Source organism: Vanessa tameamea, chromosome 22 (assembly GCF_037043105.1).
Source record: "Vanessa tameamea isolate UH-Manoa-2023 chromosome 22, ilVanTame1 primary haplotype, whole genome shotgun sequence".
Lineage (NCBI taxonomy): Eukaryota > Metazoa > Arthropoda > Insecta > Lepidoptera > Nymphalidae > Vanessa > Vanessa tameamea.
This window is the reverse complement of record NC_087330.1, coordinates 8956151-8980711: the sequence shown is the minus strand read 5'-3', so window position 1 is coordinate 8980711 and position 24561 is coordinate 8956151. Positions and strand designations below refer to the sequence as shown.

The following is a 24561-nucleotide window of genomic DNA, read 5'->3' as shown; positions in this document are numbered from 1 at the left end:
TGGACCTAACATATTGCCAGAACGCTTTGGGATCCTTCGCGAATTGATTTTGAATTTTATGCTTGTGATCTCTGTACGCTATTTCTATTGACTTTTTAATTTGAGCCCTAATGTTTGCATATTCTTTGTAATCGCAGTCAAGTTTTGATTGTTTAAACTTTTTGTGTAGATATGCTTTACTTTTAATATCTCGAATTATTTTCCCTGTGTACCATTCGAGATAAACGTAACGCGAGTTTCCCCGTGCAAACGCCTTCCTGGGTACACACAGATCTAAAATATGACTAAGGCATAAAATACATCTAAAATATCATCCAAGTCATGTGTCTCTTACAGTGTATTCCAGTCAGCAGAAGTTAACATTGTATATAATAACTGAATAACTTAATTTCGTATTGTAATCACTTTTTATAAGTTTAAGAGTGATAATATTATGAAGTGAGGTGAAAGGGAGAACTGTTTTTTTATTATATAGATAGGCGGACACCACCGCTCATAGACAATGGCGCTGTAGGAAATATTAACCATTCCTTACATCGCCAATGTGCCACCAATCTTGGGAACTAAGATGTCATGTCACTTGTGCTTGTACTTACACTGGCTCACTCACCCTTCAAACAGGAAAACTACGAACGGAACTACTGTTGTTTGCGGGAGAATATCTTATGAGTGGGTGGTACCTACCTAGACGGGCTAACGCAAAGCCTAAAAAGAAGTAAAAAAAAAAAATTAAACAATTAAATAATTAAATAAGGCAATTCTGACACGACCGGATAAGTTCAGGTGAAAGACCAACGGCTGTATGTGACTGGACATTTTACATACATTACATTTACATTATCAGCCTGTAAATATCCCACTGCTGGGCTAAGGCCTCCTCTCCCTTTGAGGACAAGGTCTTGGAGCATATTCCACCACGCTGCTCCAATGCGGGTTGGTGGAATACACATGTGGCATTATTTCGTTGAAATCAGACACACGCAGGTTTCCTCACGATGTTTTCTTTCACCGCCGAGCACGAGATGAATTATAAACACAAATTAAGCACATGAAAATTCAGTGGTGCTTGCCTGGGTTTGAACCCGAAATCATCGGTTAAGATGCACTACAAACTGATGGACTACAAACTGTGGGAACTTCTGAACTCCAATTTACTACTGAGAATTTCTCAACAAAAAAGCCCAGCAGTTGCAACTCAGGACATCTGAATCTGCAGCCTTACAAGTAAACCACTAGACAATCAAGGGACACATTACGATTACTAAGTACGACGATTAGATTAAAAATACATACATATATATATATCTATGTACATAGTATAAAAAAGTCGCTTCTTATCGTACACTTACATAGATCTTTTAAAGTACGCAACGGATTTTAATGCGGTTCTCATCAATAAACAGAGTGATTCAAGAGGAAGATTTATACGTATAATACATGCATATTTTAGAAGAGAAAAGCCGAGAATTTCAAAGATTTTTTCTTTTTATGTTTGTTCATTATTATATCCGTGTGAACCCAGGATGGGAAGCTGGTATCATTATAAATCAAACATATAAGTTACATGGAACAATTTAAATCGATCACAGAAAACTAGCATTATATTTTAAATACTGGTCCTAAAAAAAATACGAGTAAAGTACGATATAAAAACTAGTTCAGATCCACGATTTGCGTTTTAAAGGTCGCGGCGCGCGCGCAGACCGCAGTAATACGACAGACGGCGGTATATTAACGACGTATTTTATATTTCAAACTGTTTAGTGGACATTAAAATAAACAGTAAGTACGTTTAATTATTTAAAGTTATCATAGTGTATTGTTTATAATTGCGGTATTTTTACGTACGTGCTTAAGAAAATATTACGAGCGATAATGTAAATACATACTTATATTTTTTTGTTTGTCGTTATAAAAGATTTAATTATATATAAATTGACCAATAGTTCGGTATTTTGTATATTTTTTTGACCAATCAAATTCTGTATTATAATAATAAAAAAAATATATTTATGGGTGTTGATGACTTGCCATAGCGTGGCTCATTTACAAGTCTATATATTATTAAATAAAAAAATTAAGCAATCCATTTTAACATAAAAAAAAAATTACGAGCGTTTATCCAAATCGAGTTTTTGCTCAAACATGTATTGGCATTATCCAAGGAAGTGTTGCCGAAAATAATCCCACGCAGTTCTTACGACAACAAAATTATGTTTTTGTGCTCATATGAGAATAGCTTTAGTTGGTTGCTGGTTGAAAATCGCTGCTTTAATTCTTATATCTCTACAAACAAAATTGTTTAACGAAATTTTCAGGATGAACACGTCTAGTTGTAAGTAAAAATTAATTAGGTACCCAGTTTCTAGTCGGTATTATTGGGAAATAGGAGCCGAGATGACTCTGTGGTTAGAATGTGTGCAACTGAATTTTCATGTGCTTAATATGTGTTTATAATGCATCTCATGCTTCTTGGTAAAGGAAAACATCGTGAAGAAACCAACAAATACCGGATTATAATCAGCCTCAAGTTTATCCTACAAACAGCATTCCTATCCTGGAAGGTGCTGAGAGGCCCCCTCCATGTCTACACAAACGTACAGAGTAGTCTTCTAAGTAATTCCCTTTAATAGGACCCAGTAAAGATGATATACGATTCAGGGGAATTATTCTGTAAGGACAAAATCCTAACTCGACGGAGAACTCGATAGTGAGGTTGCAATAGTGGTAAATATTAAAATTATAGTATAGGGGTAATTTAAAAAAAGTAGGGATGTTCTTCCCTAGGACTCAAACTATTTCCATAAGAAATTTCATATAAATCAGTTGAGCGGTTTTAACGTTAAGGGGTGACAGACAGAGTTACTTTCGCATTTATGACATTAGTATAAATAATTCTCAGGTACGCATGGCCTTATGACCTTTTTCACTTTGATTGCAAAAACAATATATTTGTAAAGACGCCATTAGACTTCCAGTTTCATAATGATGTCTCCGAACATACCAAACATTTACAAAAAAATTTAACTTCAAATGTCCCTTTTCAGTATCTTTTATATTTTACGATCGTGTTGAGCATCGAACGCCTTTGTTATTTATAGAATAAGTATCGTTACTGAAAGGCTAATCAAATAGAGGATCGTCTATCTCCCACGGTAACATTACCGAATAAACCTTATACAAAGGCTTACATATGTGCCTTGCCATTTAATACAAAATTATCTACTGTAATCAGCTTTTTATATAAATCTTTATCATAATTATAAAATAAAACGAATAACACGTATATTTGAATACAATAATTTACTGAATTTGCAAAAATTACAAATAGTCGATTTTAAAAGAAATGGCTAAGGTTTAATAGGAATGGTTAAAACACCACGAGACCGAAGTAGATAAAGTCGCGAAGTCGAAGGCACTTGCCAGACACGCGCGCAGAGAATTAGCTTAATAAAATAACATTTACCTCAACACAATGTTTTGAAATAAAACAAGTTATTTCTACAAGGATAACACTAAGAATGAATACAGCGAAGCTAAAAATACAGATGACAAAAGTAAGAAATCACAATATAAGATTGAACCTTACGTTTATTAAATACTTAGAGTATCGCACTACAAACGATCTAAATCAAACGAAACAACTTAATTTTCGTGGTGTGCGTGACAGCTTTCTTGGAAGTAGGGCTTTGTGCAAGCCCGTCTGGGTAGGTGCTGCCCACTGATCAGATATTCTATCGCCAAACAAATGTACTCAGTATTCCGGCTTGAAGAGCGAGTGAGCCAGTGTAACTACAGGCACAAGGGGATAACATCTTAGCTCCCAATGTTGGTGGCGCATTGGCGATGTAAGGAATCGTTAATATTTCTTACAGCGCCATTATCTATGGGCGGTGGTACCACCACCCATAGACATTGGCAATAAAAAACTATTTACCTTTATATTAGACCACTACAACCGGAACACAATAATAATTATGTTATAACTGTTTGGCGGTAGAATTTGTGAATCTGATTTAAAGTTTGACTGAGTACTACAGGACAAGGGACATCTTAGTTCCCAACGTTGTTGACACATTGGCGATATAAAGACTGGTTAATATTTGAATAGACGCGGAATAACCACATTCACTACATTTCATTTGATCCAATAAACCCCATTTAGAGACAAAAGGAATAAACAATAAACACTGATAAAGAATCTTATGACATTTTGGTACGATTATCAAACCTACCTTAACCCGCCCTTTAAAATCTATGCGATATAGTTTACGTTAACAGTCGATCAAATCTATTTTTTTATGTAAAACAGAAAAGCTTATATATTAAGAAGATTATGTTGGACGAAAATCATTTAATAAGAAAACCTTTAGGCTTCGCTCGCGTTTTACAGCCTATGTCCTTCTTTGGGGCTCGAGCTTCATCCCAAATTTTATAAAATTTCTGCAACAGATAGACATACAGACATCGCATTTATAATATTAGTACAGATGTTATACATTTTAATAGCAAAAGAAACCGAAAAACAAAGGGTACAAAAAAATCCAAGTCCGTATCAAACTAAAAAAAAATCCACCGAAAACAGGTTTATTAATTGTCCGATCACATTTGATATTAACAGAATCATTTTAATTTTAATCCAGATCGAACCGGTTATTATTTTTTTTAAATAGAGCAACAGTAGACACGCACTACTCTTGAAGATGAATAGGTTATAGTCATAATAATTCTGGTAATCGTAATTAACATAATAAATTCTAACATTGTCATAAAACTATTGAGTTCTTTTAAGAAAAGATTCTTAACACCTGGGCTTTGGAATTTGTTAGTGTAATAATAAACACGCGCCTGGGTTTTCATAATTAGTTCTGAATCTGGTTCCTCACGGATTGTCGTCTCATCGGATTATTAATCGTAATAAGATAATAGAGCGTGCACCTGTCAAATCAAATCAAATCAATTTTATTCAAGTAAACTTCACAATGAAGCGTTTTTGAATCGTCGTTGTTGAAATACTACCACTACTTCGGAAAGCAGCTTCCACCGAGAAGAAACGGCAAGAAACTCGCATAGTTGCTCTTTTCAAATAAAAAGTTTTACAATGCTGTTTTTTACAATAATTAGTGTCCTATGATGGAACCCGAGCCTAAATCCAGGCGTATTTGTTCTAAAAAGTTATTTATTTATTAATTTAGTCTTAATAAACTTTTTAAATTTTATAAATGGTAAATTGTTTACATTTCCGGGTACCTTATTATATATGCGTATACCATTGCCCAAAATCGTTCTCCGTACCGTATGCAAACAGAAAGTAGGGATTACAAGTTTATTCAAATAACTTAATTCAATATAGAAGCATTACACTTACTTATTGACTGTCAAATTAAACACAACAGTCGCAAATAACCTGAGAAGAACCGGCGAAAGACACTGAGCAACTTTCATTTTTTGTGCAACCTTGAACTCTGTAATTATATTATAATCTTACCTTAAAAGCACACAAGCGTATGACCTTTTTCACACATTTGTAAAGACGCCATTAGACTAACTCTCCAGTTTCTTAATGTCTCACCAAACATTTACAAAAAAATTTAACTTGAAATGTCCCTTAAGTATTATCTTTTATATTTTACGATCGTATTGAGCACACAAGCGTACGTTTGCGATTTTTTTTTACATTCAGCAACAGAGATCCACATTCAGATTTGAGTTCGGATACATCGTTGTACATTATAGTACCTATATTCTGTGCAGTTATCGAAGGCGTGAATGATGACATTCTCAATCCATGTAGCAACGTGCTGTAACGTGCTGGATATATGATAATTCTCAGATGTCACTGATAGATAAGAACCTACCTCAAAAATATTTTTGATTTCGGCATAGTCCAGTTTCCAGGTACTATACGACCAAAATAAAAAAATAATTAAATATGATATAAAAAACCAAATCAAAACAAATAACGTGGAATATATAAGATGATTTTGATTTCCAAAGATGTTAACCTAATGTTCACAAATTCCGTTATTATTCATTTAACATTTGCAGATTAGAAGTTTGACCGACTAACATAAGTTTAGGTTAGGTCAATGCCCCATTTTTTAACCAATTTTAATCTGTCCGTCTCGCTCGTACATCCTTGATAGTAAAGGTCGATCTTATCATTTCCCTGTTCCTGGTGTATTTGTTGATCAATTTTTTTTCGTTACCACGTTGATAAAACTTAATCTTTTTGTATATTTGTTTTGTATTCTAATTAAAATTCAATGTTCTAACGATAATATAGATATTCTAAGTTCATTTTCATTTCCTGAATGACTTTTCCGTTTTGAATTAGACTCGAATTTCGAATTCGAATTCGATGTCTTGAAACATTGACATCATTAATCATACATCAAAATCAATAGTAACAAATTGTTCTTCATTTAATAATATAAAATATGCATAATGTAGAAAGTATAAATAAAAATTTAGAATAAAATATTTCGTACAAACATGTGATAATGAACGCGCTTGACTAAAGTTAAAAGTAAAGATACACTCTTTAAATGCCCTAGGGCTGGACTAAGGCCTTCTCACCCTTAGAGAAGAAGGTATAGAGCTGACTCCCAAGTTATTTAAAATTCAATTACCAGACCTATTAAAATATGATACGTTCATATAATATATATATATATACATATATATATTTAATAGAAGTATGTAAGAAACGTACTCTTTTAGAATCCATTAAGCACATTAGGTCATTTTTGGTTCAGAAAATTGGAATTCCAATTAAACAGAGAAATTCTAGCTTTCTTGCAACCATTACACGTGGTCGTGTACAGTAGCTATTTTTGATTTTGATATACTTTGATGACAATTATTTAATCCTCAATCTGAATAATTGTCGTATAAACAAGTATAGGATTTTAAATAAATTATAATTAGGAAGATTTATTTTTAATTTAATATAATTAAAATTTTCAGTACCAACGAAACCGTCTCTTCTCCAAGCCTTCTGTCATCTCTATTCAACGTTATAGAATATAATCTAAATAATCACTCCGTAAGATTTAAAACACGGTCATTAACATCGTATATTGTTGTAAGACATCTAAATGGACTTATGAAGTTTTAAGATTAGCTCCAGTCTTTTGCCAGATATGATTCTTACGCCACAGACATGTGAATCATGATTCAAGTCCTTTCTCTTTGAACAAAGCGAATTACAACACGATTGGAATACATCGTAAGCCATAGTAACAATTGAAAAAACATTCACTTAATATAAAAAATAAACCTGTTCTTGAATCATAAAGGAGTTGATTTAAAGAAATATTGAAATGAAAAAAATTGGGTTATGAGAACATTTTGAGCACGTATTCAAATTTGAATTTAATTATTTTAATGTAATTTTAAAAATAAATGATGATAATATTATTGATCTGGATCTAGAAAAAATAACGTATATCTGAAAACAAAAAAAAATATTTTAGATTTCAAAAATGAATTCAAACAGAACGAGCAGTATAATGCAACTCTATCTCGAGAGCGAATCACAGCGAGATAATAAATTTATACAAATGGGTATAACACAAATAAAAATACATAAATTTTACTCAATACAAGATTGACAAGGAAAAATATCTAAAAGTTGTTCTATATAGACGTGAATTCGACTTTCCATCGACCTTCCTTCAACGTATACATTTCCTGATACCGATATTACTGAACCAATTTCAACGCTCTTTTATCACGATCTAATTATTGCTTGATGTGTGAAATTTAATTCAGATTAAAGTTCCGATCAGTATGATTGTATAGTTGTGGGACACTAGACGAATAGATTTTTCATTAATTTATTTTCCTATAACAAACATTTCCAAATTTATTTTATATTATGTTTATTGACTTAGACATCTGTCGAACGACTTAAAACCACTTATGATTTAAAACATCCAATGATTCTCTGAATTCTCTTATTTCCGTTCATAAATGCGTTCTCAATGTTGACACTGTTAAAAAATATCTTACTCTCTGTACTATCACTACAATAAATATAAATATTTATATGTATTGTGAAAGAATTCATTATTCAGATAAGACATTAATTATGTTATAAACAATTTCAGTCGTCTACTGCATCTATTGTTAATAAGTATGTCAGTTTGTTTACTAATTATAGATATTCTTAATAATTGGTTGTATTCAAAGATAATAGCGGTCAAACGCGCGTCCTTATCTTAAAATTTAAGCAAAAACAAAACAATCAGTTACATTACCGAAGAAGAGTAAAACACAAGAGATAGATGGGTCAAAGATACAGCACGTGATCGAAACGGGATACTTCGTTCAGCTAATCAGCAATCTGATTTTGTAAGCATCGTATTTCGAAGAGATCGATTAACAATTTTACACTGACATAAATATAAATTGTCGATATTTGAGTAGGTGTCCAAAGAAGTAAAAAATAAGGATCTTCGAATTCAAGCTGGATGTAGAAGGTCAATGAAACTCGTGTACTTTGTCATGAGAGTTCTAGGACGTTTAAGATATGTCAAGAGTTTTAGAATGCCAAATTAAGACTTTATCTCGACTAAATTTAAAATATACGTAAATTATTATGGTGATGAGCTCATATTTATCTTTTGTTTCAGAAAATGTTCTGGTACCTCATCATAGCCATGTTGCAGTTCGATCTGATGAGCAGCAGCGCTATCACCGACTTGACTGGTGATAGGGAAATGGTGATGGCTTTTGTGGTGAGTCAATTCCTATCAGTTATAAGAAGTTCCTTGAGCTGTTTCATAGATGTATTGTGAGTTCCCATATATAAAAAAATGTATAATCTGGGATTGAAAGTTTTATGGCCATGACTATAGACTACATTTAACACAAACACGTGTGTTATTTTTAATCATCTATGGGATGGCAATTCAATATGACAGGATCTCTCCAGTTTCAATTTTGTTGTGTTTTTAAGATCTTATTTCAAATTTATTTTATTTCTACAGATCAACCGCCATGGTGAAAGAACACCGGATGCAGATGAACTGTCTCTATCGGATCAAAAAGAAAAATTAATGAACTTAACATACATTGAAGGTGTAGAGGGACTTACAAATGTGAGTATGATTTTATTCATTTATCGTACTATATGGCTGACATTGCCGAGTCAATAGGATAAGAGGTACATCCAAATTTTCATGTGATAATAATTGAAAATATACCAAGTACAACCAGACAAATTCATGTGTCGCGACTTATGTGTAAACGCCAACCCTTGGCAGATTAGTGGAATAAACCCCAATCAAACTACATAATAGGCTTACATGGGATATATATTTTAAATTATCATTTCACAATTCATTTCAGTTTAATCAAGGATAAAGTAAATTTGCCATTAAATATGCATTGAGTAATGTTAATTTGATGTCTTATGAGAACTGAGTACTTGGTAAATGCACTGTAAGAAGTTTTATCCATTCCTTACATCAATAATGTTCCACCAACCTTGGAACTGAGATGTTATGTCTTCCTGTGGATGTCGTTACCACTGGCTTACTCACCCTTAAAACCAAAAATCAAAAATACTGAGTATCCTTATTTGGCTCTCGAATATGTAATGAAGGGTAGGAAGGGGGGTAGATACCCCACAGTCAAATTTTAAGTTATTTTTAATTTAAATCAAATCTTTTATCTACTCGGCCACCCCAGCTCCATGTGATTTTACTTCGAGTTTAATTAGTCAATGACATCGTAAATTTCATTTGATTCGGATTCGTAGCTGGCGTTATAAGATAAAATACATTAAAGGAATTGATCTTGATATATTTTTCCTTGATTTTATTTGAGCTACACAAAAATTAATAGAAGATTATAAAAACGACCTTTTATCTTTTCTTCGGCAAGTTACGAAGTCATTGTAATGATAGTAAAGGCTGTTTGAATATTTAAAATAACAATATTTATTGGTATAATCCATTACATCACTGGGTAATGTAATTCAAGAAGGCGACTAGATTCTGCTATTACGTTATTTGCCATCATTAACTTTGTAGAAAATAATTTTATTGCTAAATAAATTGATTGTTTTTAATCTTTTGCACGACTCATGATGCAAAACATGATAAAGTGCTCTACGATGATTTTTTAACCTCATTTCGAATTTTTTTTTTTTATTATTATACTCTTGTTTGACATGGAATCAAGATAGTTTCGTTGTAAAGATAATTTTATGGAGATTAATTCTGTTTCCATAAATGGATCGATGTGATGAAAACGTAAGAAGCATTAAATTTGTATAAAAACTTTTCTTGTCAATCAAGTGTGAAAAATGAAAACACCGTGACTCGCGGACAAAAACACTAATTGAGTCATTACTTTTTTTAAGTCATTTCAGTAATTGTAGATGCCGAATGATCGATGTCGCGAATGGCTATCTCACTCAGTTAATTATAATACTGTCATTCTCATCACATTCATCGTAATGTCGTTTAATTATAATATTAAAAGATCAAAAGGCTTGTATTATATACATATTTCATTTAACTTCGAGATTTGGCAAAAAGTTTTTGGATGTTCTAAATTTTATATAAATATAGTTATCTCTTAATTAAAATATCTTATATTCAGTGACCTAAAAGTTAACTGTAGTTAATATAGTAATAAAGATCCCGAGGACATGTGCATGAGCATTTAATAAATTAAAGCCTTTTTAGTATTAGAAACGTCCATGTTATGCTATATATTGAAACTAGCTTAATAAATGAGCCAGTGTACGTACGCCACCAACCTTGGGAACAAAGATGTTATGCCCCTTGTGTCTATAGTTACACTGGCTTACTCACCCTTCAAACCAAGCAATACTGAGTACTGCTGTTTGGCGGTAGAATATCTGTCGGCGGTGCCGAGACATGCTTGCACAGAGCCCTACCTCTAAGAGTCCTGTCCGCCTACCTATTTTATAAATAAAAACTATATCTAAGTAAGACACGTTGATTCGTTTATTCATTGTCTGAAAGACAAACCGAAGCAAACACACGAACTCCACGCTCTGTCGACCTCGATAAATAATGATTATGTCAACGTATTATCTCATTCAGACCTCTAGATCAGCAAGGTTATTCTACTAAAAGCCGTAAAAGACATTCTGCATAAACTATTTTCATAATTCAAAAAATATATATATTTGTAACAGAAAGGTAGCAAATGGGATACCTAGTGAGAAGTAGTCACGTCGGTCGTTTTAATAAAAATAGTTTGGGAGATTAGCAAATGGGCATAGTAAGTGGTCACCACCAAACCCTGTTCTATGATAAAAAGACAAATTGCACAGAACATTCAAGCCACAGTTATTGTATCGCACGGAAATGTTATACACACGGACGGAGCGGTTTCAGTATTCCAAGAACCTTGAAACAAAATAAACATTGCTGCACTCACACCAGTCTCTCGTATCCTGAGGGATATTAAATTACAAAATTCCATAATTCTAAGTACCTTAATTCATACGATATAAAAACTTCTTTGCTTTAAGATTGTTTAATTAATAAACCCGAGGAACCTATTGTATTCAAATACTAGTTTTCTCTTGCGGCTTTGCCAGCGAGTGAGCTGGATGGGCAGATTTTTTTTATTTTTTTATTTATGTTAGTGGTGGCAAACGAGCAGGAGGCTCACCTGATGGAAAGTGACTACCACCGCCCATGGACATCTGCAACACCGGGGGGCTTGCAGGTGCGTTGCCGGCCTTTCAGGAAAGAGTACGCACTTTTCTTGAAAGTTCCCAAGACGAATCGGTTCGGAAAAACCGCCGGCGAAAGCTGGTTCCACAGAGTGGTTGTGCGAGGCAGAAAGTGTCTTAAAAATCGTTTAGTTTTAACCTCTTTATTGTTCCTCTGAAAATCTGTATGATAAATTTCATGATTACCAGTTGAATAATAAACTCACGTTTGCATTTATAAGAAACTATTTGTCAACACAACTTCGCTCGTATATAAGTGGTTGGTCGTCCGGTATAAGGCTTAAAAAGTGACCTATATCCTTGGAGTTGAAGCTTGCTTTCTACCAAATTTCATCAAACAGTTCAGTGGTTTGGCCGTGAAAGAGCGACAGACAGAGTTATTTTAACATTTTAAATATTACTATAGAAGTATAGATACATTATTTCTGGTACTAAAATAATATAATAGTTTCATTTTGTCTGTAGAGCTGAAGTAGAGCGGAGTTAAATAACGTCTCTATCAGAAACATTTCGTAAGATATATGTTTGTCGATGGGAAATCAAATACATATTGTTGCTAGTTTTTGTCTTGCTGTTAAAAAAGGGATTTATTCGTTTCGGGGGTTTTTCCGAGTGTGACTAACTAACAAGTCGACCTAACAAATCGACGGGTGGTCTGCCTATGTGACTTCTAAAGGGGTTCCCGTTATAAAGAAAACCCGCTTAGACTGGGCAACGCATATGACACGGGCAGAAGGTGCTCAAAGCTTTCTTCCCGGTCTTCTTCAGCGCAGCACATAACATTCCCACAGCTCCTGTCCCAACACAAATAACCTTAATCCTTATGTAATTTTGATAATTATCATTTGGCCAGTTTGTGTAGATATCAACTATCAACTGTATACGAGGCGAGATGGCCCAGTGGTTAGAACGCGTGCATCTTAACCGATGATTTCGGGTTCAAACCCAGGCAGGCACCACTGAATTTTCATGTGCTTAATTTGTGTTTATAATTCATCTCGTGCTCGGCGGTGAAGGAAAACATCGTGAGGAAACCTGCATGTGTCTAATTTCAACGAAATTCTGCCACATGTGTATTCCACCAACCCGCATTGGAGCAGCGTGGTGGAATATGCTCCAAAAATCTTCTCCTCAAAGGGAGAGGAGGCCTTTAGCCCAGCAGTGGGAAATTTACAGGCTGCTAATGATCAACTGTATAGTAATATGTTGAAGGATATGGAAAATTAATTTGTTGTACAACAATGTACATATGCACAAACATCCTTCTATTGTCTATGATAAAATCTATATAACTTGCATGATGATCGGTCAGTTGGAGTGAAAGTATTACATACATACTTGCACTTTTAAATCATAATTTTTGTGCTAATGAAGTTTTTAGCCAAAAGAAACGACAATAATCTTAGTGTTAATCTTTGAAAGAGAAAAAACAATCAAAACCATGTAGGTTTAATATAAAATAATTTCATATCTAAACGAACCTTTACATTAAATAATATTAAAGTCATTATATATTATACATATTAAATTAATTCTCAGAATTCAAGACTAAAAAGTCTTATGTATATTCATAAACCCAAACAAAAAGCGATGTTTTTAAAATATATTTTTTGCATCTACTAGTACAATATTTGCTATATAAAAGTTGGAATTAAAAATCTATTTTTGTGATGCGAATATTTTTTTAACAAAAAATTTTCATGTAACTGTATGTAGCGATCCTGAGAAGGTACCACCCACTTATTAGGTAATCTACCGTCAAACAGTTACTTACACTACATACTTAGTATTGTCGTGTTTCGGTGTGAAGGGTGAGTGAGGCAATGTCACTAAAAACACGCGAAACATAACATCTATTTTTTTATTGCTCATACCTCAGAACTTAAAAATACTTTTTTTGTCTGGGAGTGTATACATGCCGTTTAGTCTCATTACAATTAGAAGAAAAATAGCCCCTCAAGGGTGCAAAATACGGGATTTTTTTTTTTCGAAATCGTGTGTTATTTTCTGAATCATAAATATTTGCTATGATTTTATATTATTGGTCTCATTAGGCTAGCTGGTCTCCGCGGCATCTTACGACCAGGTCTGGATAGTCTGGTCTTATTATTTTTGTAATTAATTACTGTAGCTTACAAAAATGTATTATGAATGTGCAAAAGTGCTTTTATGAGCCTAATTAAATAAATAATATGAATTTCATCCGTAAAATTATTATCAGATTTTCTTTTTATCATTTATTTCTTCAGTTACACTAACTAGCCAATTTTGATGACAACCATGACGAAACAACGAAATCCTATTCAAATATTTTGCGACGCAAATTGGGATCTTCGGTAAACTAATAAGCATTAAATTTCAGACTGGCAAACGGAGAGCGTTTCAAATTGGTAAATTTATTCGGCAAAGATACGGCGTTCAAGGATACGGCTTGTTATCTGACCTTTACCTTCAAGATGAGATAGCTTTAAGAAGTACTGATAAGGAGAGGACGAAGATGACTGCGCAAATGGCCATGGCTGCGTTATACCCACCAGAAGTCGACCAACAATGGGATGAGGGTCTTGGAAGAATTTGGCAGCCAGTACCTTACACTGCTGTTCCGCTGTCCGAAGATTATGTAAGTAGCTTTTTTTAACATATATCACTAGAAGATAATTCGAAGAATACAAATTGATAATCCATGGTATTTTTATTTGTACGTGGGCCCATCTTCTCACCAGCGTCATTTGAAACGTGCGTGATCTTAGCTTAAATACATAAGAACCATAATATGACCGCTGGATTGCGACGTATTGACATAAATGCATGAAATTTATTATAAATATATTCTCACGCAATAATAAGAAAAACTTTCTTTATTGATAACTAGTTGTCGCACGCAGCTTCGCATGCGTTTTAGGGGTTGGTCATCGGGGCTTCCACCAACCCGCACTGGAGCAGCGTGGTGGAATATGCTCCAAACCTTCTCCTCAAAGGGAGAGGAGGCCTTAGTCCAGCAGTGGGAAATTTACAGGCTGCTAATGCTAATGTTAATGCATCGGGGGTTAGATATAAAAAAGTATGTCCTTCTTGGAGTCCTAGTATGAAACAAATACCAATTTTCATCGGTACATAGATTTGGCTGTTCAGCGGAACAGACAGATACACAGACAGACGGACAAAGTTACTTTCGCATTTATAATATTAGTAGAGATTAAAACAGAAAAAATATTATGAAAACGACGAAAACAATAGAAAAGAAAAAATAGGCCAAAAGATTAAATTTGTTAGTTCAGAAAAATTAATCAGTACGAAAAGTTATACTTCAAGTTACCGGATGTACTTTAGTTACGCAAATAACTTATCAAGTTGGTTACATAACCTAATGATTATTTTATAAGCATTTAAAGTCACGTTTTGCATTTGATATCAATAAACAGCTATTAAAAATAGAACATAAACTTGAACTTTAATAAAGATACCAGTGTAATAAGGAAGGATAGAATTTGATATGACAAAATAAATTCAACAATATCTTCAAAATGTAATTATAGAGATATTTTTGTTAGCAATTAAATTACAATTTTATTTTTATTATTTAAATATACCTTCACGAGTTCCTTTATATTTGGAGTCCTACCGTAAAAGAACTGGCGATGTGTTTCGGCATATTAACAGTAGAAATATATCAGTCCTTGTCTCACTGGTAAGCTAAGGTCTCGTCTTCTGTTAAAGAGAAGATTTGGAGCTCATTTCAACCTGTTAAGTAGGTTCAAATGTAAGAAGGTTTCAATTGTTAGGTAGATGCATATGAACGATTTACCACCCGACACGTGAGGGTTTCCTCACAATTTTAGTGATGCTAGTGATTTTAGGGTTTAGACAAGAATTATTCTTTAATGATTGACGTTCTCTAAACTCAGTGGTAAATATATTTTTCGTTTTCCAGCTGCGTTATTACTCAAATTGTGAACGTTTCAACGAGCTGATGAAAATAGCGAAGCAAGAAGCCATTAACCAGGAGTTTCAGCAGTTCAAAGACCTAGTGACGATTGTGAAGAAGGAAACTGGACGGAACTTCACAGAGGATCCGCTGTTATATGAAACGCTCTTCGACTTGTTTAAAAGTCAGGTATGATTAACTAAAAATGTATACATAGTTAAGTTATAGTATTTGAGTTAGATCTAGATCTTTGCGAAATTCCAACTCTGAAGGTAGTAACCTCTCAATATGATATGTGACGCTGACTTTAATTATTAGAATATAAATCGCATCGAAAGAAAATTAAGTGTACCTTATTTTTCCGATGCGCTATTTTGTCGCGCTTCTGACCGATAAATAACCAAGTGAAGCCGTACATGACCGTGAAATTTTAAAAAGTGTGTGATGTAATAAAATTCCCTTGACCATTTTGTTTGCAATTTATTATTATTATTATTCAAATATAACTTTAAGTTCTCTTGTACGTGGCGTCCTATGATGATGTGTTGCGACATATTTGCAGTAGAAAGCTATTTATTTGTTGCTGGTAAGCTAAGGTCACTCAGCTTACCAGTAAGACTCTTAAAGTACGACTCTTCTGTTAAGAAAATGCTTGGAGAAATATATATGACAAACTCAATAAATATCACTGTGAGTTAGTTTTAAACATTTAACGACTGAGATACGAATTGGATTATTAGAGAAAAACACTGCAGTTCTTGTTTGTGGGTCGAACTCACATATTACCAGTGTAGGTGTTTTGAACGCGGTGTTATCCAAACTAACCCGAAGTGCGAAAAATATTTTAATCAAATCTAAAACTTTACACTTTTCACTGATCAAATTAAAACATTTCCGCTTAGATTTGTCAAGCTTCTCTGCGAAGTAGATAAAGTTTATTTGATTAAAATTTATGCTACACAATTTATTTCCCTTAAAAAGTAAAAACAGCCCGTAAAATATAATATCCCGCTGGGCACTGGCATCCATTCTATTGAAGTGCTTAAATAAGAGCTTTTCCGCCACACTGCTCCAATGCCCAGAATGAGGTGTATTTAAGTACAAATTAAGTACATGAAAACTTACTAGGGTACGACCTGTATTACCTACAATATTATATAGATGATAAAAAACGTTGAGGTAATGCTTTTTGCCTTCCATGCAGGAGACAACATACATATATAATTGTATTTAACTAACATGATTGTATTTTTAGATGTTGAAAAAGAGTAACTACTGAGTTTGCCGGTACATCTCGGTAGAATCTACATTCCGAACGGGTGGTAGCTCTACTTAAAATCGTTTGTTAAATGACGATTCAAAAGTGCTTGTAAAAGCCTACTTGAATAAATTATATTTTGATTTGATTTGATTGGATCTTAACCAAAACCCGAGTCTGTATCTAATGGACCATAAGGTTAAGAGTGGATAATAATTTGATATAAGGGCGTGTTGATGTGTATGCCTGTGTTTTCAAATAAAGCACTTTAATAATTAGTAAAATTAATTTCAAAAAGCCGTGATACATCAAAAAAAGGGTAAAAGAGTCAAGGCAAAAGCCACGTGAGGTTATATAAGGGATGAGGAATTCAGAAAAGGTCAAAATAGAATTATGAATACTCTTCAATTTGTCTGATTTGATTTTGAATAATGATTTCGTTTGTAAAAAATATCTACATAAATAATACTTATATAATATAACTAGCTTCTGCCCGCGACTTCGTCCGCGTAGATTTCGGATTTGTGACAGGATTGCGTATCTCAAACGGAAATCAAAATGACCCATAAAGATACAAAATATATTTATTTTAAATAAATAGAAGTAAGAAGAATATTTTTTTACATAATATAAAGTTTACATAATTTTCGGAAAATTATGTAAACTTTATGAAACTATACAGATCATGGATGTGATGTAAATAGTTATATTATGACTTGATTTTTGACTTTGTAAACTTATTTACCGACAATTTTTTTCTATACATAAATCGACCGAATCTGTAGGTCCACAATGAATATTTTTTGAAAATTCAAAGCTTATTATATTTTTATATTTTTAATAGCGGTCGCCCGCGGCTCCGCCCTCGTGGATATCGGTTACCGCTGCAAAAGCCTACCCAGGAAAGACACGGTTAGCAAAATGATTACCAGGTCAATTCACAGACACCGACACTAACATCGACGACGCAGTCATTATCAGCAGGCTGCATAGATGAGCCGAGATGGCCCGTGGTTAGAACAAGTGCATCTTAACCGATGATTTCGGGTTCAAACCCAGGCAAGCACCACTGAGCTTTCATGTGCTTAATTTGTGTTTATAATTCATCTCGTGCTCGGCGGTGAAGGAAAACATCGTGAGGATATCTGCATGTGTCTAATTTCAACGAAATTCTGCCACATGTGTATTCCACCAACCCGCATTGGAGCAGCGTGGTGGAATATGCTCCATACCTTCTCCTCGAAGGGAAAGGAGGCCTCAGCCTAGCAGTGGGAAATTTACAGGCTGTTAATGTAATGTTATGTGCATAGATTGTCTTTATGTGGATGTTAAAGTTGTTAATGATGAAAATATTTAATTGTAATTAAGTTTTCACTTCTGCCGGCAGTCCCGGAGTGCAAACCGTTGTTTTAGGATAGATAACTAAAGCGATTATTGTAGAGGTTGTCTATACACAACATTTGATGTTAAATTATTTTCAGGAAACAAAATATACCGGCAACGTAAAGTTGCCCATGCGTAAAACATTCTTTTCGTAAATCAATTCCTACTAATTTGAATGTTTGGCCTTGGGATTGTTTTATCGTTAGTGCGAAAGAATTTTTTCCTGGAAATTGGAGCCTTTTCAAGGGTATAGGCAAATCAGTAGGAATCTTGGGTATTCTTGGTATATGAGCTAATTCACCAGCTGCAGGGCCGGTGATAATAATCTTCGCTACAATTAAATTATCTTTTAGCTCATTTATAAGAAGTCTCGTGCCATTACACATGTTGGGGGGGCTTAAATTTCTGAGAAACATTATCGGCGTGCCAACTTTTAACGACAGTTCATGAAGTGGTAGCCCAGCGGGGTTAAGAGAATTTAAAAATTCCGGGGGGTAGTGCACTGCGTCCTCGATGTTAGTGACGGTGTCTATGGATTTATAGCACTTAACTTCACCCGGTACTTTCTGCATAATTAAATTGTTTATTTCGTTGACTGTTTCATTCCTGGGAGAAATTATTTTGATAAGGATTAATAGCATTAGTAAAATAAATGCATTTAAATGTAGTTAAAAAAAAATTCAAGATTTTTAAAATAAAAAAATGTTTGTTGTGCCTCGACATAGACAGGTATAGTGTGTCGCGGACTTTTTCGTAGATATTTATAAGATCTACAATTAATTTGAACATTTTATGGTTCTATCTTTTATGGTTTAGGCAGCGTACGCAAAATAAGTAACTTTTTAGGTTGATTTTTTACACCTTGAATCCGAAAAACCCAAATATCTTGAAAAAAATAGGGTTTTCAAAATAAAATTTAGCCTATGTTGCTCGTGGATAATGTAGCTTTCGAATGCTGAAAGATTTTTAAATCGGTCCAGTAGTTTTTGAGCCTATTCATTACAACCAAACAAACAAAGTTTTCCTCTTTATAATATTAGTATAGATATTATTATAATTTACTTGTTTAGGTCTTTGTGCAAGCCCGTTTGGGGAGCAATCCTAAGCGTAACAGTGCCAAAGATTAGTGGCGCATCGGTGATTGAAGAATGACTATCGGAGTACCAATATCTTTTGGCAGTGGTGACCACTTACCATCAAGTAGCTTTTGCCAATCTGCCGACTCGTGACTTAAAAAGTAGATATAAACGGCGTCGAGGTCTATTTATTTATCATACAAATACAGTATTTAAAACATTTAAAGATACACACGGTATCTATTAAAATATTAAAATAATCGTGGCCTTACACCTCAATAACAAACAGCAGAGAATAGAGGTATTCTGTAAGACGAAACTCGTAAATCACCTCTGAAAACGAGCGTAAAATATCAGAATGTATATGTAATATTGACCAGAAGAGTTAAATTCAATTAATTATAGGATACACGTCTCAAAATGACGTATCACTATTGTCGGTTTTCAACATTTCACGATTGAGAAACGAAGTGAATTCTTACAGAATAGCACATTATGAGTTGAAGGTGAAATTTTGACATTCGGTTATCTTCAGCTATCATACTCGTATTAACAGCGAGCGTCATTATAAAATAAATTTCGTCTAGCTCGACGATTTCGCCGAGATAATGTAATCTTATTTCTTTTGCGTCTTTTTAAACATCAAAATAAAGTCAGAAATTTTAAGTGAGGTTTATCAGACACAACGCAGATGGAACGCGCGGAACATTATAGTGAAGCAATAAAAGATAAAGCGAATACAAATTCCCAGTAGTTACGACAAAGATGGGTAGTATTGTTAATGCGTTGTTTGCCTTTTTTTATAAATTTGACTTAACTTTTTTTATAAATTTTCTTTCTAATTAACAACTGACTGTGTTGTGGCTCTAGTGGCTAAATATAAGGCATCAGAGCTCGTGGTCTTGGGTTCGAACTTCAGGTTGAAAACATGAAAGGTTAGAAAGTTTTTCTGTCATAAAATTCTTAGTAGCACCTCACAGTTTGGAAGTTGAGTACCGTAAATTCGATCATCCTGCGCTTGAACTTATTCCGGTCGTTTCGGATTCGCCGCCCCATCGGATTCTTGCCCTAGAGCTGTTGTACCATTCCAAGCACAAGCTAAATATTTAATTATTTGAAAGAAAGATAAATATTAGAACCGCTTCAATAACATGTATACGCATATAAAAAAAAACATTATCACAACTTATTTTATAAAGTTTATTTATTAACGACAAGATTTTTTCACGAATTTATTGTATACGAATAAGGCTCTATTTTTCCTCGAAATATCTCCCCTAATTAACTTAAAAGTTTTGTCGAAGGAAAAAATAACATCAAAAGTTATTTGCTACATTACAAAAACATGTAATTCACGCTTGGCCCGTCAATAGACTAAATTTAAAGAGGAAGTAAATGAGAGAACCGTTACGAGTCCATTTCCATTTTTTATTACATTTTTAAAAATATATCGAATTGAGTTACTATTTTTTATGTAACTATTAAAATAAAAACTAAAAATCAACAAAAAATAATAATTAACTATTAACTTTGTAAATAGTATGTTTCAACGTTTTAAAGTTAAACAAAATTTCAAACAATAATATTATTTTATTACAGGTAAGCCTCGGTCTAGACATACCTGAATGGGCTAAGCCGTTACTGCCGAAATTAGGGGAGGCTGCCAGACTTGCGTACAGGCTGTACTTTAGATACGACGAGATGAAGAAAATCGGTGGCGGTAAGATTTTAAGCTGTATAAGAGTGTTTACTCACGATGGCAGTTTTAATTTAATCGCCTTATAATTACAAAGAGTCTGGTACAAGGGGAAACAAATGTGCCATTTTCATTTAATCGGATTATACCTGTGTATCTAATATATAAAATTATGTTAAATTTTGGTCATTACTCAGACAATTAATGTGAAACGTCGTATTGCTGGTGTGCTGGAGTGATTGTTTGTACGATATGGTAGGTGGTCACCACCGCCCATAGACAGTGGCGCTGTAAGCTATATTAACCATTCCTTAAATCGCCAATGCACCACCAACTTTAAGAACTAAGATGTTATGTCGGAACATAACAATACTGAGTTATGCTGTTTAGCAATAGAAAATCTGATGAGTGGGTGGTATCTACCCAGGCGGACTTGCTGCTCAAAACCCTACCAGCTAAAAATGTTTTATAAATTAAAATTTATAAGGTTTAAAACTTCTTAAGAAGAGACAAAGACTTTTAGAAGTTGTTATTATATATATTTACTTTTAATTATACGTCTAAGGCTTTTGTGCCTATTACATATGCTGATTTTGATTTCATTTAAAGTGTTATCAATATTTTTAATAGGACTCAAGTATATTTTGTTTGAAAAATTATTATTCTGGTATGTGGTCTGATAATGAGTCTAAGGAAGGGCGAAGTTATCCGAGACTTCTATTACAGAGCCGCTGAGATAATTTATTTTTCATTAAATTTAATAAATGTCCCTATGTGGCACGTATTACGATCTCATTTTTATATTTCATTTGGTTTTTCTTGTATGTTATATTTATTAAAATATTATTATATCTATATTTGGCGGCTGTACACACCCCTATCATGTGATACTATATGTCACTGGCGGCTTAAATCGAATTTTAAGAGTTGGTTGGCAGATGTTTTTTGTAAAAAAAGTAGCCTATGGCCTTCCTTAGGGCTTAAGCTGACTTTAAAGCAAAATTCATCAAATTTTGTTTCGTATTTTGGCCGTGGATACGTAACAAATATACATAGGTAGTTTCGCATTCATAATATATAGTTTAAATAAATAGTTTTAATCCCCTTTTTTCTGATAATAATTTTTACACTATTATTTGATCAATAATACCCACAACAAAACATCATCAGACTGTTTTATCCCATATTTAAGATATCTGAACCCCACTGCTTAATCTTTTATGAAGGTTAATTAATAAAAGTGTTATTTTAAACTTTCAACGTTCAAAGATCATAAAGTTCTTCAAAATTTTACAGGGGTCATCCTAAACGATTTCATAGAAGCCGCATCAGATATATCATCAGGAAAGCCAGTCAAGAAGCGGTTCCGAATGTTCTCCGCCCACGACTTCAACATCGGCTCTATGATGGAGGTGACCAGGGTTATCAGACATGAGCAGAGCAACCCGGAGTATGGCTCTTTATTTGCTCTAGAACTATATCGGTCCAAGGGTAGTGGAGAACTCACTGTTGTGGTAAGTTTCTGTCCCACGACGTTTCATAGTTTTTTTAAGAATTCTTATAATAATGTCCTCCTAACCACCTTCGGCAACGGACAATCACACACATCTATAATACACAAGTGTGTGCGTAAATACAAATGCACTCCAAAGCAAATGTTTCTTCACTATCATCATCCAATCGGATAACGATTCTGACACTCCGGAAAGAGACACAGGAGCAATAGTTTTGGGTCTAAAGTTTACGCCCACCTACTAGACCTATTGTAAAGTCAACATGGCAATTTGCACAAGCCTATTTCATTAAATTCGCTTCGTTTATTCAAATATGACAAATAGCCGGTTTTTATATTGGTTTGGTATGGTTATATTGGTTTTCGTCAATGATACCGATAATTTAAATATAACAAAATATATTCGCTTTTTTTCAGCCAATCTACTTACCTAGAGCTGGTGAATCAACGGCGCAATTACTACACTTCACTGGCTGTGAATCCAGCTGTCATTGCAGCTTTGATAAATTCAAGGAGATCACCAAAGATTTCTTACTGCCTGAAAAAGATTTTTACAATATATGTAATATAAGGACGGAACTGTGATAATTTATTTATTAATATAAGTATTATTGATTTTTTTTAATAAATTAATGTTATTTACGAAGCATGGGTGCGGTGACGTTTCATTAATTCCATTTCACGGATGTTGTATTACGAAACAATTAAAAATAGGTAATTTCTTTTTTTTTACCGAATTCACAAAAATCTTTTAATTCGTTTTAAAATATACATATGGGTATTTAATTATATTAATAGAGACTGACTCAATTCACTGGGTGTTATCGGTAATTTATATTGATATCATTTTCAAAATCGTTTTACGAGTTCAATTTATTAAAATTACTGTGTTCTAAATTTAAAATAGTATTATGTATGTATATATAATATAACCCGAACATATTCGGACGTATCAGAATTATATTATTTATTTAAGAACTATTAACACAAAGTTTTTTTAATTTGCCTTAATTATATTATATAAAATAAATTAATGATCATAATTAAGTTATATATATTCCTATTTCGAGAGTCCTGATAATGATATTCATACTAAAACCTATTCTCTCAAACATTTTTCGGGCATATCGCCAGAATATGACTAGAATTCTAAATCAAATCTTCAAGTTTATATGAGCATTTCAATAATAAATTGGATAAGGAAGGTAATTTTAAAGAGTTTTAACTGGTGTTTGGTACTAAATAACTCAGCGAACATTTGTGGGGTCTCACAAAGCACATAGATTATTTACTATTTAACTTGCCCAAAACAATACTCCAATTGTTCGAATCTAAGACTGAGCAATTCGGCTTAAGAACTTTTTACTTGGTTTTTGGCGCTGTGCAAACGCTTTTTGGTAAATACCACCTATTAATAACATAATATAATACTAAAGATCTCTTAAAATGTTGTAAGTTTGAAGATTAAAGTTATCGGATTTTTCTGTCGAAAAATTCTCAGTAACAAATATGTCTGGAAGTTGGAAGTGAGTACTGTCCGATGGTCCTACGCCTTAACTCTTTTCGGTCGTTTCGGATTTGCCAGCCCATCGGATTATGAGTGTGCCGGAATAGATTGTTCTGCATAGTTGGTTATTCTCCCATGAGATTATCCGCCGTGACCAAAATCTATGGACGGCATCATCATACAAGGAACATGATATCTTAGTTCCCAAGTTTGCTAGTGCATTGGCAATATAAGGAATAGTTAAAATTTCTTACAGCTAATGTCTATCGTCAGTGAAAGACCTATTTTTAAATAAATAAAAAACAAAGAATCTCAATCTTTTTATAAGCTATGAAGTGACAGAATTTTACTTCAAATGTCAATATTTAGGTCTTACATCAACTTTTATACCAAACACAATGTTTCGTAGATTTAATTACCAGAATATAAAGTAACAAATTACTATGTAAAATCCTTTTGCATAACTGATTTTGAT

The 24561-nt window shown here is 33.5% G+C and overlaps 1 protein-coding gene across 1 annotated transcript; it reads left to right on the top strand.

Moving 5' to 3' along the window:
* Window positions 1-1720: 1720 nt before the first annotated feature.
* Window positions 1721-23226, top strand: LOC113400690 (venom acid phosphatase Acph-1-like). Its single transcript, XM_026640340.2, has 8 exons — window positions 1721-1782; window positions 8640-8744; window positions 8997-9107; window positions 14091-14348; window positions 15660-15842; window positions 20970-21090; window positions 22363-22580; window positions 22997-23226. The coding sequence occupies exons 2-8, from the start codon at window positions 8643-8645 to the stop codon at window positions 23162-23164; spliced, it is 1161 nt and encodes a 386-aa protein (XP_026496125.2). The 5' UTR covers window positions 1721-1782; window positions 8640-8642; the 3' UTR covers window positions 23165-23226.
* The last annotated feature ends 1335 nt before the right edge of the window (window positions 23227-24561 follow it).

Excerpts from the sequence above, each read along its gene's own strand:
- LOC113400690 (XM_026640340.2), top strand. The coding sequence starts at position 8,643 with ATGTTCTGGTACCTCATCATAGCCATGTTGCAGTTCGATCTGATGAGC. Across the intron at positions 14,349-15,659 it reads TTCCGCTGTCCGAAGATTAT|CTGCGTTATTACTCAAATTG; the intron begins GTAAGTAGCTTT and ends TTCGTTTTCCAG. Across the intron at positions 22,581-22,996 it reads GTGGAGAACTCACTGTTGTG|CCAATCTACTTACCTAGAGC; the intron begins GTAAGTTTCTGT and ends GCTTTTTTTCAG.